This window comes from Balaenoptera acutorostrata, chromosome 3 (assembly GCF_949987535.1).
Source record: "Balaenoptera acutorostrata chromosome 3, mBalAcu1.1, whole genome shotgun sequence".
Classification (NCBI taxonomy): Eukaryota; Metazoa; Chordata; class Mammalia; order Artiodactyla; family Balaenopteridae; genus Balaenoptera; species Balaenoptera acutorostrata.
In genome coordinates, this window is record NC_080066.1 from 102,998,410 (window position 1) to 103,016,154 (window position 17,745).

General features: G+C 42.5%; 1 protein-coding gene across 1 annotated transcript in view; it reads left to right on the forward strand.

Moving 5' to 3' along the window:
- RYR3 (ryanodine receptor 3) overlaps positions 1–17,745 on the forward strand; it is a 572,028-nt gene that overhangs the window by 174,447 nt on the left and 379,836 nt on the right. Inside the window, exon 2 of the mRNA XM_057542134.1 lies at positions 11,002–11,121. Coding sequence (XP_057398117.1) covers positions 11,002–11,121 — 120 coding nt within the window. The remainder of the gene's footprint in view (positions 1–11,001; positions 11,122–17,745) is intronic.

Consider the following 17,745-nt stretch of genomic DNA (forward strand, 5'->3'; position numbering starts at 1 on the left):
AGCAAAGTGATTCATTTATACCTATACATGTATCTATTCTTTTTCAGGTTCTTTTCTCATATAGGTTATTACACAATATTGCATAGAGTTCCCTGTGCTATACAGTAGGTCCTTGTTGTTTATCTATTTTATATATAGTAGTGTGTATATGTTAATCCCAAACTTCTAATTTATCCCTCCCCACTCCGTTTTCACTTTGGTAACCATAAGTTTGTTTTCTAAGTCTGTGAGTCTGTTTCTGTTTTGTAAATAAGTTCATTTGTATCATTTTTTTAGACTCCATAAGTGATATCGTATGATATTTGTCTTTGTCTGACTTACTTCACTTAGTAATGAAAGTCTCTAAGTCCATCCTGTTGCTTCCAATGGCATTATTTCATTCTTTTTTTATGGCTGAGTAATATTCCACTGTATATATGTATCACATCTTCTTTATCCATTCCTCTGTTGATGGACACTTAGGTTGCTTCCATGTCTTAGCTATAGTGCTGCTATGAACATTGGGGTGCATGTGTCTTTTTGAATTATGGTTTTCTCTGGATATATGCCCAGCAGTGGGATTGAAGGATCATACAGTAGCTCTATTTTTAGTTTTTTAAGGAACCTCCATACTGTTCTCCATAGTGGCTGCATCAATTTACATTCCCACCTTTTTAAAATTCAGTTCAGAGCAATGTTAGATCCAGAGACTTCCCTGCCACAACTATTACCGACCCTTGCTCCCTCTTAGGTTAGACGTCTAACATCATGATTTGTTTTAGTGTTCTAACTTTTTCCCACTCGCTCTTCATCCCGGCTGATGTGCCTAAAGAAGAAAGAAAGCAAAGGGGGGGTGTGTATGCTCCCAGGTGTGGTCACTGGTGTAGGGGAGAAGGATTCAAAATACCAAGTTACAAATAACTTTATTAAAACAAAACAAAGCAAAAACCTTCCTGTGGGGCCTGAAATTCCCTTGGTACCAACTAGATCATTATTTTTCTATCCTGTGAGAATCGAAAATTTAAATAAATTGACCATTATTTCTAGGAGAAGATGTCATAGGTCACAGCATTCTTCCATGTCGCATAGCAACATGTTCTATCTGAGAGGGACTTAATTGCATATGGGAACCCTAGTGCCTGCGGATCTCCCTAATAAACTCAGGGAAGGCTTTCCTCTATGCCTTCTTCTCTGCAAGTTCCAAAGGGACCAAGCCATGAGGGAGGCTGAGTCGATTTTATCATCAGACTTCAAATTCAGCCTTCTCGGCAATGGGAAAAGTTACAAAGAGGAAACAGGACACTTCTTTCGGTTGCTGGAGCAGAGAGGGCCAGAGGATTGTAGGCTGTGGGTTGCTTCTTTTGTTTGTCAGCCCTTAACATAAGCAGTTCCAGCTGAAACTGAGGAATGTTTGGACGCTTCCTGTAAAGGAATAAAAGGGTGTAATGAATTCATCAGTTTTGGAGGGCACTGTATTTAATAGGAAATAAAACCACTGGTCTTTTATTTGGTGGCTGAGTGCCTACCTGTACCAGGCACTGTTTTGGCCATTGGAGATACAGTGGTGAGCAAAACAGTATTCATGGAGGTTACATTCTAATGAAGGAGGAAAGAGATCAGAAACAAACAAGCACATGTTCTTAGGCGGTAAGTGCTAGTGCAGAAAGAAGGCAGATTAAGCAAAATGGGGAGTGCAGAGTGGGAATGGGGTTGTAATTTTATATGGGGTAACCTGGGAAGGCCTCTCTGATAAACTGACACTGAGCAGACACCTAAAAGAAGTGAGGCAAAGGGTTGGGGGGGTGGAGCATGCTTCAAAAATTTGAGCTCCTAGAAGGAGGCCAGTGCAGTTGAAAGTCAGCAAGCAAAAGAGTGATAGAAGAGAGATCACAGGCAGGGGGGCAGATTTTTAAGACCTCGTAGGCCACAGTGAGAATTCTACCTTTTTCCTGAGTAAGACAGAAAGCCACTGGCGAGTTTTGAGTAGTGGAGAGACATGATCTCAGTTAAAAGCCTTCCTCTGCCTACTGTGTCGAAAAGAGATACGAGTGGGGAATAAGTTCAGAGGTGATCGCAGTAATGGTGACAAGAGGCGATGGCATGACCAGGTGGTGGTGGTGAAGAGGATGCAAGATGGTCCAGTCAGATGTATTTTGAAGGTAGAATGGGTGGGATTTGTTGCTGGTGTGAAAGTGAGGTGAGAAAAAAGAGGAATCAGTATGACTTCAAGATTTTTCTTTTGCCTGAGCATCTAATGAATGGAGTTGCCATATCCTGAGATAGATCACAGGAGAAACGTACAGGGGAGAGAGATGATTAGGAGTTGGGCATATTAAGCAATTGGAGATACAAGTCTGGAGCTCAGAGGAGAAGTTTAAGCTGGTGATACAAATTTGAGAGTCATTAATATTAATGACTACATATGGTTTTTAAAGCCATGAAACCAAATGAGATGACCAGGGAGGGGAGTTCAGATAAAGAAAACAATTCTGAGGAATAGTCTGGGAGCATTACTCCAGCATTACACAGGCTAGGCCAGCCAAGGAGCCTGAGAAGGAGCTGCTAGTGAATAGGAGCAAAAAGCAAGAGAAAGTCTACCCTATGAGCCAAATGATGAAAGTATTTTAAAAAGGGAGGAATGATAAACTATATCATCTTTGTCTCTTGGGATCCTGTCATTTGCATTTTATTGCATTTTGCAGCAACCAATGAGTAGTAAGGAACCAGAGATAGGAGCCATTCCTAATTTTTGACAGATTGGAAAAACAATGAGTTCCAGAGGTGTAATCATACTAAAACCAAAACAGACAATAGCAACAGCAAACCCCTAGAAATGTTATCCTTAGAGACACAACATAATGCCAGCCTCTAGAGCTGGACATCAGGCTAGTTAATCTCCTCCCTCAGTCATCACCTTTAGCTTCATAATTTTTTAAATGGGATTAAGAATATTTATAGGTCTCATAGGGCCATTGTGGAAGTGAACAGGGTATCTTACTTAGAGCCTTTTATATATCCCAACTATTTCCATGTTGGCATTCTAGACTCTGCAAGTAAGAAAATACAGAAGTCTCTTTATGATGCAATTTTTATACATAAATATTTTGTTAATATTATTAGTTGTGTTCAAAATATATGATTCTTTCGTTAAATTCACAAATATTTGTGCTTTTCTACTCAGTGCCAGGCACTGAGGATTCACAGGGAAATGAGCGGCTCCTGCTTCTAAGGAGCTTTGAATCTAAGGAAGCAAATAGTTAAAATGATTGATCCTTAGAATGTACAGTAGACCGCCAGTGCCATTAATCCTTGTGAAATAATCTGTGGATGGTCTCGTCATCCCAATAGCCCACTTATTTTTCATTTAAGAGATGCTTTGGGGTAAAGCCTTAGAATGAGCTCTGTTACCCATGTCTGTATATATTTAGCTCTAACTGTACCAGTTTCCAAAATAGTGCCAGATGAGTGGCTAGGCCACATATTCCTTTTTTTTTTTTTTTTTTTTTTTAATTATTAGCACCTTTAGTAATTATTTATTTATTTATTTATTGGGGCTGTGTTGGGTCTTCGTTTCTGTGCGAGGGCTTCCTCTAGTTGCGGCAAGCGGGGGCCACTCTTCATCGCGGTGCGCGGGCCTCTCACTATCGTGGCCTCTCTTGTTGCGGAGCACAGGCTCCAGACGCACAGGCTCAGTAGTTGTGGCTCACGGGCCTAGTTGCTCCACGGCATGTGGGATCTTCCCAGACCAGGGCTCGAACCCATGTCCCCTGCATTGGCAGGCAGATTCTCAACCACTGCGCCACCAGGGAAGCCCCACATATTCCTTTTTAAAGCAATCAATGGTTATGGATTGTCCGCTGCAGTCATATCTGCACTTAAACGTGGACCATGAAATCTGCTGGACTGCACTCTGTCCCACGTGCTCCCATGCTTCTCTGTCCCAGTGATGTGCACAGCTAACTATAGGGCTGTCATCAGCTGCCTAATGATCTACCTTAAGTAGGGCTGTCAGCCATTTTGTTTTGTCCCAGAGTCCTTTGCGAATGACCCGGAGAGAAGAGGGAGAGCCAAGGTGCCTCTGGCCATCAACTCCGAGATGGCGAAAACGAACACTCCAGTCCTTGGGCTGGGAGCCAGGGGCTAAGAAAGGAGGAGTAGGGATAGAATAGGCAAACCCCATTCATTTTCAAGTTCAGAGTTCTTTAGCTAGCAGAGTACAGAAAGAACTTTACTTTGTCAGAGGCGACCTGTGATAATATGAAATCTCAGCAAAGAGAGATGAAGGCTGTATATTCTTGTTCAGGGACAATCACTCGCCACCACCACAGGCTCAAGCTATGACAGGAATAGCTGGTGCTCGTGAACCACAGAGCTTGGAGGGATGCTGATATATGATATACCTTGGATTTTTAATCTTTTTCTCCCCTCTGCTACAAGTTTGGGGGTGATGTTCACTCCTTACATTGTTATAGTCATGGGACACAGGGAAATTTGGTTTTATTAGTTCTTAAGTTCTCCGGCTGTTCTCTCTGGCATCGTGCTCTGTGATTTGGTTACTTTTTAAAGTTGTATGGCCACGTGAGAGGGCTGGGATATATCTATTTTTATCGACACCGTCACCATGGGCCTTAGAGTCTGGAAGACAAGTTTCAGACCTATTGCTAAGGTCAGTCTCTTGGAGTCGAGAGCCAACTTGGCACCATGGTAAAGAGGACAGGCTCCTGATTCATGAAATCCTAGGTTCAAGGTCAGAATCTGTCACTTCCATGCTATGCAGTGTTATTAATTAACCTCTCTATGCCTCAACTGCTTTATCCACAAATAGAGAGAATATTAGTACTTATCCAAGGGTGGTTGTAAGGATTAAACTGAGATTTTGGAACATAGTGGCACATAATGGCTGTTCATTAAATGGTCATTCATGAAAATTGGCTAATTCCTTAGAGCTTTGGTTTCCTCATTCTTCGAATGGTTGTGTTGATGTGAGAGTTAAATAATCTGGGGGGAAATTTCAGCAGAGTGTCTGGTATAGAGTGAATGGTCATTATTATCAGTAATAATAATAACTAAGCAACAGACACTAAAAAATTTTGAAATGGACTCCAAAGCCTCATCATTGCTTATTCCCTATTACTTCGTTATGTCAACGTCTGTTCTCTTTTGATGAGATTACTCAGTTCTGACTCACCAGTGAAGCAGTGACCCTTTCTACAATAACTATTGTTACATGAGAGTAGAGAAATCTGTTCTTTTAATCGGATTCCATATCCCAATCAGTCAACATGATTTTACCAAACACATTATGTTCCCAGCTTGGATGGGGAAGCCGTTTTCTGCTCTAGCAGAGTTTGTAATTAACTGGGGTTACAAGGTGAAAACACGCCCATTCAATAAATTATTACTGGGTGTATAATGTGTATAAGGTGCCATGCTTGTGAGTATCCTGATAGGTGTAAACTTGAACCAGATGGGGATCCTGGCTTCAAGGGGTACCAAGTCAACCGAGAAGAGCTGAGAGAGACCATGGATATAGAGCCTGGACTGGATACCAGGCTCTACCCCTTGCCACCATGAGACCTTAGGCAAGTTACTTAACTGCTCTGTACAGGGGGCTCCTCATTTGTCAAATAGAGATTACAATAGTACCTACATCATAATGTTGATGTGAAGCTTAAATGGGTTATTGTGCGTAAAGCACAGTGCTTGTTACACAATCAGAGATTAGCAAACGTGAGCCATTTCCAAATGTAAAATGTAGCTGGGAATAAGACATGCATATGAATAATCATAATGCAAGGGTATGGTGATAATTGCTATGGAAGTTCGGCAGGAGAGGTGAGATGACCTGGGCTTCGTAAAGAATGTGGTATTTGAGCCAAGCTTGGGAGGCTAGGGAATCTATGAACTTGGAAAAATAGGGCAAATCATGGCCGCTTTAGAATTACAGACAGCATGAGTAAGGGCGTGGAGGTAAAGAAAGCCAAGGACGTCTGTAGGGAAGAACTTGGGAAGATAAATTGCAAGGTAAAGGTCCTCATATGCTAGTTCAAGAAATTTATATTTGTTTTATGGATCGTGTAGACAGTCATAGTGGATTTTCAGCAGGAAAATGATAAGGTCAGAGCTGTGCCTCCAGGAACAGACCAGAGGAAGAATGTTCTGGGTGTTGTTAGAGCCTTGTCCTGGGCTCTGGAGCTCCAGTCTCTCCTTCCTCTGGCCCATTTGCTGTAGGACAGGAGGGAGAGGAGGCTCATAGATAGACAGGGGGTGACGATGCTGAGCCTGGGCAGCAGAGGGGTTGGATGTGTCATGAACAAACATAGGAAACAAAATAAGAGTAGACGGAAAAGGAAGCCTTTTGATGCATTGGGACATATTGCTTTGAGGTGTTGATAAAGTCCATGGATCAAGCTAGGAATAGGTGGAGGTTTGGGGCCTTGGGATGCCTTCAGGTTGGAGGTACAGATGGCATAATGACTTCTCAGAATAAAACTGGAAGCCTGAAGAATGGATGGGATTGCTAAGGGAAAGTGACAAAGACCTATCCTTGGGCGATCCCTGTATTTAGGGGTGGCTGGAGAAAGGGAACATGGGAAGGATCCATTGGAAAGGTAGGAGAACTAGGAGAATACACAGTCGAATGAAGGAATGGAGGGATTTCAAGAAGGAGCATTTCATGGATGCTGAGCAAGACTTATTTGGGAGACAGTAGGCAATAGGAATGGAGGAGAGATAAGGTTAGAGGTGGAGGGGAGAACTCAACAGTGGTGGGGAGGGACGCTTTAAAAGCCAGACAGAGGGCTTCCCTGGTGGCACAGTGGTGAAGAATCCACCTGCCAATGCAGGGGACACGGGTTTGAGCCCTGGTCTGGGAAGACCCCACATGTTGCAGAGCAGCTAAGCCCATGTGCCACAACTACTGAGCCTGCGCTCCAGAGCCCATGAGCCACAACTCCTGAAGCCCGGCGCCTGGAGCCCGTGCTCTGCAACAAGAGAAGCCACCGCAATGAGAAGCCTGTGAACCACAATGAAGAGTAGCCCCCGCTCACGGCAACTAGAGAAAGCCCCCGCACAGCAACAAAGACCCAACGCAGCCAAAAATAAATAAATAAAGTAAATAATTAAAAAAAAAAAAAAAAAAGCCAGGCAGAGACCTTTTGACTTCTTTGGTAGAAAGCCAGAAACCTTTATGTGATCTTACAGAGATTATTTCCTGGAGACCTAGGGGATTCATACCCCTCACCCTTAACGACAGAGGCTGGGTCTGAAAGGTCTTACCATTACTGATTATTGTGCCCTCTTACAGATGGAAGGTATTATTATTTGATATTGACTGTGTTGGATCTGCTGTTAAGTCCTACAAAAAAGGACAAATTTTATGGTCTTGTTCCAGTGAATAAAGATTCAAACAAGCTGAGAATGCATTACCAAAAAAAAAACCCCATAAATTTATAGTAGAACAAAACTTCAAAGTTGTGTTGTTTTCTCTATCAAAAAATCAATCATTTTCCTTGCTGGGGTGGTGGAAATAATGGAGATGGCAGTGCCCTCTTGGAACTGGACGTCTTGATGAAGGGGAAAACAAGAATAGTGAAAGAGAATGAGAAGGCAAGCAAGCGAGAAGATTGCATCTATAGAGTAAGATAGTCTAGTTTAGGATTTTAGAATTGGAATCATTCTAGGTTATGACAGGGAATGTTCACTAGAGTGTGTTACTAAAACAGAGCAGCAGTCATTAGGTCTAGGTGTTCTTGAATAGATTGTCCACATGAACCTTGAAGTTAACTTGAGATGATGGCTGAAGCAGAGTGGAGAAAGGCTGTGGGCTGGGCTTTCAGTTGTCAGCTCCATCATGAAAGTATTAACAGATCTCCTCTTACAAAACCTGGTGTACTCCACGATACCCTGGAAGAATTCTTTGCCCTTGGAAGATAGTCAGTACATGTGTGTTGAAATCACACAAAAATGTTTATCAAATTTCCTGATTGTCATTAAGAGTCAGATAAATGGTGGGAGAAGTAATTAGTCTGTTGATAGATTGCCAGAGAAGATGTGGAGATTGGCTATCATGTGTCTCAAACTAGAAGAGTGTTTGCACCTGAGTAGAAGAGGAATGATCTGAGTGGGCATTGGGGGATGTGAGGACAGCGTGAGATTCTGGGGAGAGGAGATAACAAACGTGGAAGAATTTCCAACCTTCAATTAAAGGGGCTTCCTTGGAAATGGAATCATCTGGAAATTCCCAGGTTTGCTTTAAAGCAAAGGGAGAAAGGAAGTGAGATAACAAGAGGGGAGAAAGTATACATCAGTATAGGGATCAGTAAACTAGATAGAGCTGGTAACTGGGGGGGGCTTGCGTTCTGTGTTTCACTAGGGAGTGAGAGAATTCATGAGATGGGTTCAATTAACTCATCTTATGATTCCAAATGGTGCAAAGATTTCCGGGCCAAGCACTCCAAGGCTCCAGATGTCTGTCTGTTGAAGGTTTGTGGAGATAATAGCTGCCGTCTGGAGCGAAGGCAGGTACGGGCTGCCACGCCAGGCGGTGTCTGTAGCCAGGTCAGCACGGAGCATACGGTTCCGTGTGGAAAAAAGCGAAAGTGTTTGGAGAAGAGTGAGTTTGACCCAGAGTCCCACACCCACCTGTGTCCCCCAGAGTGCTAACTTGGACAGCGCCTGTACACGGGTGCCCTTTAGGAAGTGGTTGCTGAGCCAGGACAATTCTTTTTTTTTTTTTTTTTTAAATAAATTTATTTATTTATTTATTGGCTCTGTTGGGTCTTTGTTGCTGTGTGCGGGCTTTCTCTAGTTGCGGCAAGCGGGGGCTACTCTTTGTTACGATGGCTTCTCTTTGTGGCGGAGCACAGGCTCTAGGCACGTGGGCTGCAGTAATTGTGGCTCGCGGGCTCAGTAGTTACGGCTTGCGGGCTTAGTTGCTCCGCGGCATGTGAGATCTTCCCAGGCCAGGGCTCGAACCCGTGTCCCCTGCATTGGCAGGTGGATTCTTAACCACTGTACCACCAGGGAGGTCCCCAGGGCAGTTCTTTTATTTCATCAGTTGATTGGCAGCCTAGGTTGTGAGGATGTGAATTATAGCACAGGTCAATTTCAGAAGACAAAGATCCCAAGGCAGCTGGTGCAAGGTGGTTTGGGCACTTTGGGGTGGAAAGAGCATGGGAAAGGAGATCATGGAAAGAGATTCTCTAAGACACATATTGAAAAGAAAACCCTGTCGAGTTTCACTAGTTCGTGAAAAGTCTGGTCCATAGAACCACTCCTGTGATTTCCAGATTTTCCTGTTTTCACTGGGGAGTGGTGCGTAGGTGGGAGATATTTAGATATTTCTCAATAGGGGTCCTCTTGACATTTTGGACAGGTAAATTATGTGTTATGAGGATTGCCTCTTGCAGTACAGACCATTTAACGCCCACGGCCGCTGTTTTGTAGCCCTCTTCCATCAACTCAGAATACTCCCCCACGGCCTGTGCCCCTTAGGGAGGATGGTATCACTGCTGGTTGCTGTGGGATCTGGGGGAGACCCCCCCCCCCGGGGGAAAAACTTCATCCTTGTCAGAGATTTCCCTGAGCCCACATTTTGAGAACAGTGGTATTCTGGAGTTTTCTTCTGTCTCAATTCAAACGAAGACTGAATTATGGCTTCACTAGACGTAGAGGCTTGAATTTATTACTGACTCAATTTAGTGATGAACAGTGACATTTCAGTGCTAGTGAAAGTGTGGAGCTTTTTTTTATTCCCTCAGTCTTCACCTCATATGTCTGTGGTTTGTGGCTTCTCGAATTTCCCTGCTGCCCCTGGCCAATCCCTGGGCACCTACAGCCATCTTTCTGGGGCTTGGTTCTGTTGACTCTCTTCATGTTCCCACCAAGTAGAGGATTTCATTTTTCCACATGACCACGTGTGCTGTAGACACAGGTGAAGAAAAACCATGCCTATTCAGTATGCCTTTCCAATACTCCACGACAGACACTGACAGCGGGGACATGGGAGTGAGACGGGCAACAGGAGAGCAATTGCTAAGGAGAAAGCTCCACCTGGTGCTCCTCTGGTTACTCCTTTAACTTCATCACGCCTGGAAATCTTTTTGATGTTTGCAACCCAAAGTCAGGCGGTAGTGGAGAGAGAACCTGTGGACTGACGGGTGGGCGGAGTAAGGAGGGAGGGGTTGGTAAGGAGAAGGTTTTCCTCTCCGCCTCAGGCAGGGTTGAGCACGGGGTGAGCCTATTAGTGTACATGGAGGTCAGCCTCATTTCTGGACCATCAACCAGAGGAATGCCATTCAAACAAGGTGTCTGCAATTGGAGGAGGGCTGCTTTTGAGACTGATGCCTAGGAGAAAGGTCCCCTCCTTGGGAATCCAGAGTGGCTCCCCGACTCGGCCTTCAGCATCTCCTTCCGGTCTGGCTCCTCCAGGTTTCTTTCTGTCTTCCTTTCCCATGTGTCTGATACCCATCTGCTGCCTCCCTCCACAGCCTCCTCTGTCACCTCCGGCAGATGCGTTGTCACTGCGTGCACCCCCTCCCCCCGACAAAACATGTCTCTCCTCTCCCTGACATAAAATGGACTTTGCCTCCACAAATCCCACCTCCCTCAGATCTCTGCTGTTGTCTCTGTCTCCCTCAATCTCACCTCATTGTTTTATTGTTTACTTGGAGAGATTGCTTAGGTTTACTTTCTCGTTCACTCAAGTGTTGACACCAACTGCTCGCTTGGATGGTGGGCAGTTTGTACCTTTCACAAGTGAGGCTCACGCTGTGTATTTAAGTAGTACCTCTGTTCCATGTACTTGCTCTCTGTGACCCCACCCCGGATTTGAGGAGAGTCCTAACTCAGGGGAGGAGCTCGGTTGCGCCATGGGAAGAACGAACTCTCCTTTATCTAATATTCAAAGGCATGTGCCCCTCAGCGTACCTGATAAAGGCCCAGCGAGGTGCCTTGGGGGCTTGGCTCTGCGTGGGGACGCAGCCCCCTCACTGCTCACATGGGTCTCTGTTCCCCTGGCAGGAAGATGAAGTGGTCCTCCAGTGCGTCGCCAACGTTCACAAGGAGCAGAGGAAGTTCTGCCTGGCAGCTGAGGGACTTGGGAATCGCCTGTGCTTCTTGGAACCCACTTCAGAAGCCAAGGTGAGTTTGACTGTCTGCCCTGCACCTTCCCGTCTGGCACCCCAGAAGTCGTCTAGGGGATGGGACTGCTGGGATATGGTGGTGAGGGTGATAAGGATGGTAAGGAAGAAATCTGAAAGGGCACATTTATTTTTAAAATGGGAAGCAGATCAGAACAGTGTCTTTCAGTGTTCAGCAGGACACGGGGGACGCCTTGAGGTCATTGTCAGTCTTCATGCAGGAGGTTCTTTTACTACCTCCAGAGCACCTTCCTTGTTGTTAATTCCTAGAAATCTGAGTGCATGTTCTGTACTCCCAGCTATCGTTTTATTGCTACAGGGACTCATAGGTCCTTGGACCTGTGTTTCACAGTAAGCTCATCCCTTTCAGCTGTGACTGTGCTGAGATTGTTGTAATTGCCTGCTGTGACCCGGGGGCAGAGAGGAATGTTTGCTCTGGTCCCCACCTGCAGGGTGGCATGTAACATCATCTCTCCTCAGCCAGACTTTGCTTCCTGCGTTTTCAGTTGCTTTCTGCTTTTCATGAACTGTATGTCAGGTGGATCTGTGTGCCCAGTATTCTCACAGTACTTTGTAGTCCTGGAAAGACCTTTATATCAGTCAGCGTTTTCCAGAGAAACAGAACCAATAGGATCTCTCCCTTTTTCTAGATAGGTGGGTGGATGGATGGATGGGTGGATGGATGGATGGATGGATGGATATGGATTTATTTTAAGGAACTGGATCATGCAATTAGGAGGCTGGCAAGTCTGAAATCAGTAGGTTCAGATCAACTGGAAACTCAGGGAGTTAATGCTGTCTTAAGGCAGATTTTTTTTCTCCTCCAAGAAACCTCAGTTTTTATTCTTAAGGCTTTCAACTGATTGGGGGAGGCCCACCCATATTATCAAGGGTAATCCCCTTTAAAGTCGACTAATTGCAGATGTTAATTACATCTACAAAATGCCTTTGCATCAAAACCTAGATTGGTGTTTGATTAAACAACCGAGTGCTGTAGTCTAGCCAAGTTAACCATCTAGCGCACAATTAACCATCACCCCTCCACGCTCAGTTTTTCTTACAGAATCTTTTTTAATTTTAAATCAGAAGATGGTTACATTTTCCAGTGAGCCCACCTGATTGATATATCATTTCTCCATGTGAACATATACAACACAGGCACACATGCAGAGTCTGGGCAAATCCTAGCGCAGCAGATGTGCACCGTGATAGCTGCGTCTCCCAGAAGCCCTCTCTTCTCCCTCACCCTCCTCCCTCCCGTGTAGGTCACTGATCCACGAGCACAGACGTATGTCAGTGGCATGTAGGACAGGGTCACATTCAAATAAATGCCAGAGCAAAGAGACAAGGAAGATTTTTATCTTTTTAAAGGTCTTAGGCTTGATTTCCCTGAGGCCTTTTCTCATTTACTTTTGTTCTTAGCTAGGTTTTTTCTTTTCATTCCCAGCAGTCTGGGATTATAGGAAAATCATTAGATTATAAGTCAAGTAGTTAATTCTCAGCCATTAGCTCATCATGTGACCATGAGCAAGTCACTCAGTCTTCTTTTCAGCTTTCTCACCTGCCAGATAAGATGCAGCCTGGTGCAATAGAAAGAGCATTGGCCCGAATTAGAAACCCATGGTACCATTTTCTAGTCATCCATTGAGTGGATCTTAGGACGTTGGTTTAGGGCACAGCTCTGGAGCCAGACTGGCAAGAGTTTGAATCCTGTCTCCACCACTCACCAGCTAAGCCAGGGCCTTGAGCAAGGTACCTCACCTTTCTGAACTTAGTTTTCTCCTCTGCCTAGTGGGAATTTAATAGGAACTACCTAATAAGGGCGTTATTAGGATTAAATGAATTAATACATGTGAACCACCTAGCACATTGTAAACTCTATTTAACCACTGGCTATTGTGATTTACTCTTCCCTAGACCAGATTACCTAAAACAAATTAAAGAGAACTGTATATAATAATCTAAAAATTCTTTGTATCTCACAGGTGTAAAAATAATAACCTACACCACTCATAAATACATTAGGGTTAAGATGAATCCTTCCTAACCCCCACTTGACTAAGTGATTGTTCTTATTTTAATTTTTCATTTTAAATGTAAAACAAGATAACACGACTGAAGAATTTTTAAACAAAATAAAATGTATCATCTATAACTGTATTCCCTTGTCACAACTGTTTTCATTTTTGTTTTGCACTCTGGCCTTTGTCCACATGTACCCATATATTTTCAAAGTCGTACTCATAGTGGATATTCAGACATTCCGCTTTTTTTCTTTCATGTTTCAGCCAGTGCCATATTGCTATGTAGCCTTCGTGGTTATTTAAAAAAAAAAAAAATCATGTATGTGGTTTTGTTGGTTTACTTTTGCTTCCTGGAGTAATGTCCAGGAGAAGAATTAATGATATTAGAAGGATAAACAATATTAAACTACTTTCCTAAAAGGATATACCAGTTGTTACAAGTTAACACACCCACTATCATTATGTGAGTGTCTCTCTTTTATATACAGTATGAAGAAAATGTACCATGAGGGCTTCTTACAGAAAAACAGGGTAAAGTTCCTGGGAAGGATAGAGTAGGTCTTCACAATTTCCTGTCAACGCTCCTGAGAGCAGCCTGCTAGATGAGCCCATTTTTTGTGGCTTCAGGCTTTCCTACAACCACCTCCAACTATGCACACACCTCTTCTGGCCTGTCCCCTCCCTTTTCAGTAGATACTTCTCCTAATTTTCTACCATCAGATTTCACAACCAGCTGTGCCGTTCTTAGGCTTTTGGAAACTAATATAAGCCATGCGATGAAGTGAGAAGGCGTGTGTATTCCCAAGCCTGGCACTGGGCATGAGGCACAGATCTCAAATGTCACTCTTACCAGCTGGCTACAGAGCCAAATGGTGACCTTGGGCATTCCCAGTCAAGGGTATTTCAAGCTAGTTGAGACTCAGAGAGATAAAACTGAGATGAACTCTAGGGAGAAGAAAGACAGAGAAAGAACAGATGAGATAAGGTACTTAAAAGAGATTCTCAGTATATGAGCGCTGAGAAAAAGAGGTCATATTGAAGCAAGGAGAGGGTAGAAGAATAAGAAGCAAAAGTGTAAGAATGTGAACATTTGCTATCGACCTGGAGACTTGGGAAAGTTCTTGTGACTTTGATTCCTGTTTGTCATGGCCCACCCTTCTCTGAAGGCCCCTGAAACTGCAGATATTAATTAATGAAAGCACCCTTATTCAGCTTTCCATTCTAATGAGCACAGCTCGAGGAGTTAAAAGGTATTTTGTTTTGTAGGGAAGACTCAGGGTAAAAGCCAGAGACCCGGAAACATCGAGGGGAAATGTTGCGTCTCTGTTTTATCAATAGCAGCAAATGTTTATTGACTGTCATTTTTAAGTGGAAAATGTGTTCCCAGGAATCAGGAATTTACTACTTTTCCTCTGGTTCTTATTATATCTCATCTGTGATGTATCTGCAGTGTCCACAAGGGGGTCGTCTTTGGTTCAACTTCACATCCAGACTCATAAGATGCTGATAGACCCCAGTCTGCTCAGTAGGACAGGAGCCACAGCTTGCCTGCTGGGAAGTGTCAGGCACTTCTGCGGGAATCCTTGCAGCCCTCCAGGGGCTGCCTTCTGAATCCCCACCCAAAATGACAGCTCAAGTTCAAAGACACAAGGTCCACATCAGGCAGGTGTGGAGTCACCATGGCTTAAAAGCCTCATGTACCACAGGAACCAGTGTATCTTGTAACAACTCCATAGACATAGCTTTTGAGATGCCCACGAAGGACCACCACCACTACAAGGGTCATCACACTTGGGGAAATGACAAATATAGGACTTTCTATGAGGTACTGGTGGTCTTTCCAGGCCAGAGACAGGCTACCAATCAGGGATCATTTTCACCCTAAGTAATGTTCCCTAGTAACATAATTAATGTATCAGTTTTATCAGGTTGTCCCAAGAACAAAACTGGACAATTAACTGAAGGTCAAATTCTCGTGCAGAAAGAGAAAATTTCATAAGCCTTATCCCATAGGAATCTTCACTGATGACCATTACTTCACTACTGCAGCCCAACACCTTTCCAAATCCTGACTTCCACCTTCCTTAATTGTATTGTAGATCATCAAAAAGGAGGAAAAATATGGGAACTTTTTGTTTAAAATCAGTTGCAACAGACTGAGGTTTGTTTGTTTCACTGATTTTAATGATAATGAAACTGCAATTGATGAAGTGAAACAACTTACCCGAGTACCCGTCAAAAGCCAGTGTCACATCTAAAGCCTTTGGGCCCTAGTATCTCAGAAAAAAGTTCTACCTCTGTCAGGGAACATTGTGTCTTACTGATCATGGTTTATTCAAAATGAAAAATCCAGTTTCATATCTAATTTTCAAACTGAACATTTTCAGGGAAAATTTTATTCCTATTGTTTTCACCTCCTCTTTTGAAAACTGAAAAATAGTCTGCTATGGTTTTTGAAAACTTGTATAGGTTCTCAAGACCCAGAATTAAACATTTGTGATTGTGCAAACATCATTATGTCAATGACATAAATTAGGATAGAATTCTTAGCTAAAAAACGCTTATTTTCTGTTGCTTTTATTATCTTCAGCTCAGAAAGATTTACTGTTTACTCCTAAAAAACTAAGCCTTTGCAAATTTGCAGCCAGAGGCTCAGCCTGAAATGGTATACCCTTTTTTTAACTTCTGATTGTTACTTTAGTGTGTAGTATTCTCTATGGACTTGAGATCTTATGAAAGGCCAAACTATTATAAAACTTACTTCAAAAAATTCCCTTGTCTTATAATATAAAGAGACTTACACGTTAATATAAAGAGACTTAACACATCTTTTTGGTTTTTTAACAGTTATCAAGCATCATATGCTCTACGCCATGTAATGCCGCGGTGCTTACATACTTTCTTTCATTTAATCTTTGCAACCCTATGGAGCAAATATTATTCTCATTTACAGAAAAAGAAAGATATAACAATTGAGACAAAGTTAAATGACTTCCTGAAGATGATTCATTACAAACTCGAATCACTGACTAATTTCTATAATGCTCATCAATAAAGAGTATTATGACTCTAACTTATTTAATTATAAAGAAGCCATATTTCTTCAAGTGGTTAGATTTTAAGAATACCTGGGCAGATCTCCACACCCCTCCCACAATCTTCCTTCATGTGTCCTCTGAATGCCTGACATTCCAAAGTTAGAAATATGTATTTTGCCTAAATGAAACAGAATCTATTAAAATGCAAATGCTCTCAACACATGAAGCAATAGTAAAATTTTTATAGCTAATTTTTTACAGTATAAAGATTATCATATTTTTTCCTAGAAAGTAGGTTTATAAAGGGGTGATAAGACAGATTACTAAGTGCCTCAGTATTGAGATATAAGGCACAGAAACACTGTAAATGGGGTAGCGGGGGGGTGATCAAAACATCCATTGCATTGCAGTAGGATGGTTTACTTGTCTTTTCTCCTGCCCTCTGCCATTCTGTGATCACTAAAGTCAAAGACTATACAGGCATACCTTAGAGAGATTGCAGGTTTGGGTCCAGACCACTTCAGTAAAGCAAATATCGCAATAAAGTGAGTCACAAATTTTTTTGGTTTCCCAGTGCGTTTAAAAGTTATGTTTACACTATAATGTAGTGTATTAAGGGTGTAATAGCATTATGTCCAAAACTAACAATGTACATACCTTAATTTAAAAATACTTTATTGCAAAAAAAAAATGCTAACCATTATCTAAGCCTTCAGCCAGTCATAGTAGTAACTCAAAGATCACTGATCACAGCTCACCATTACAAGTATAATAATGAAAAAGTTTGAAATATTGTGAGAATTACCAAAATGTGACACAGAGATGCAAAGTGAGCAACTGTTGTTGGAAAAATGGTGCCGATAGATTTGCTCAACATAAGGTGGCCACTGACCTTCAATTTGCAAATAAAGCAATATCTGCAAAGCACAATAAAGTGGAACATAAAAAAAAAAAGTATACCTATATAGTACAGCAGTTAAGAAACACAGCCATGGAGCTAGAATTTCTGGGCTGGTAATTTAGGCTTCACTGCCTAATAGCTTTATGACCATGGTTCAAATGACTTCTCTCTCTTTGCCTCAGTTTCTTCATCTTTAAAACTGTTCCCATCTCATAGGATTTTCATGAAGATTTAATAACAAGGGTTTATAATTGTAAAGTACTTACATAGGGCCTGACACATCCAAAGTGCTATTTAAGCAATAGCATTTATTATCCCCAGCAGAGGGTCAGACACATATTAGGTCCTCAGGAACTGTTGTTTTATTCAGTTAAGTTACCCATGTACTGAATTAATTAAAAGGCCTGGATTTGAGGATCAGCAGGACATTTGTGACCTTAAAAGTGACATATAAAGGAGAGTCAGAGAGAGTAAGTTAGATAAAAAGGATTAAGCAATAAGCGAATGGTTTTAAAAAGTAAGATGAATTAGTGGGATGTAGATTTTTATGTTACTGACTTCTAATTTAATTTTAATATGGTCAGAGAACATACTCTGTATGATTTCAATCCTTTGCAATTTACTGGGACTTATTTTTCAGCCCAGCATATGGTATATCTTGA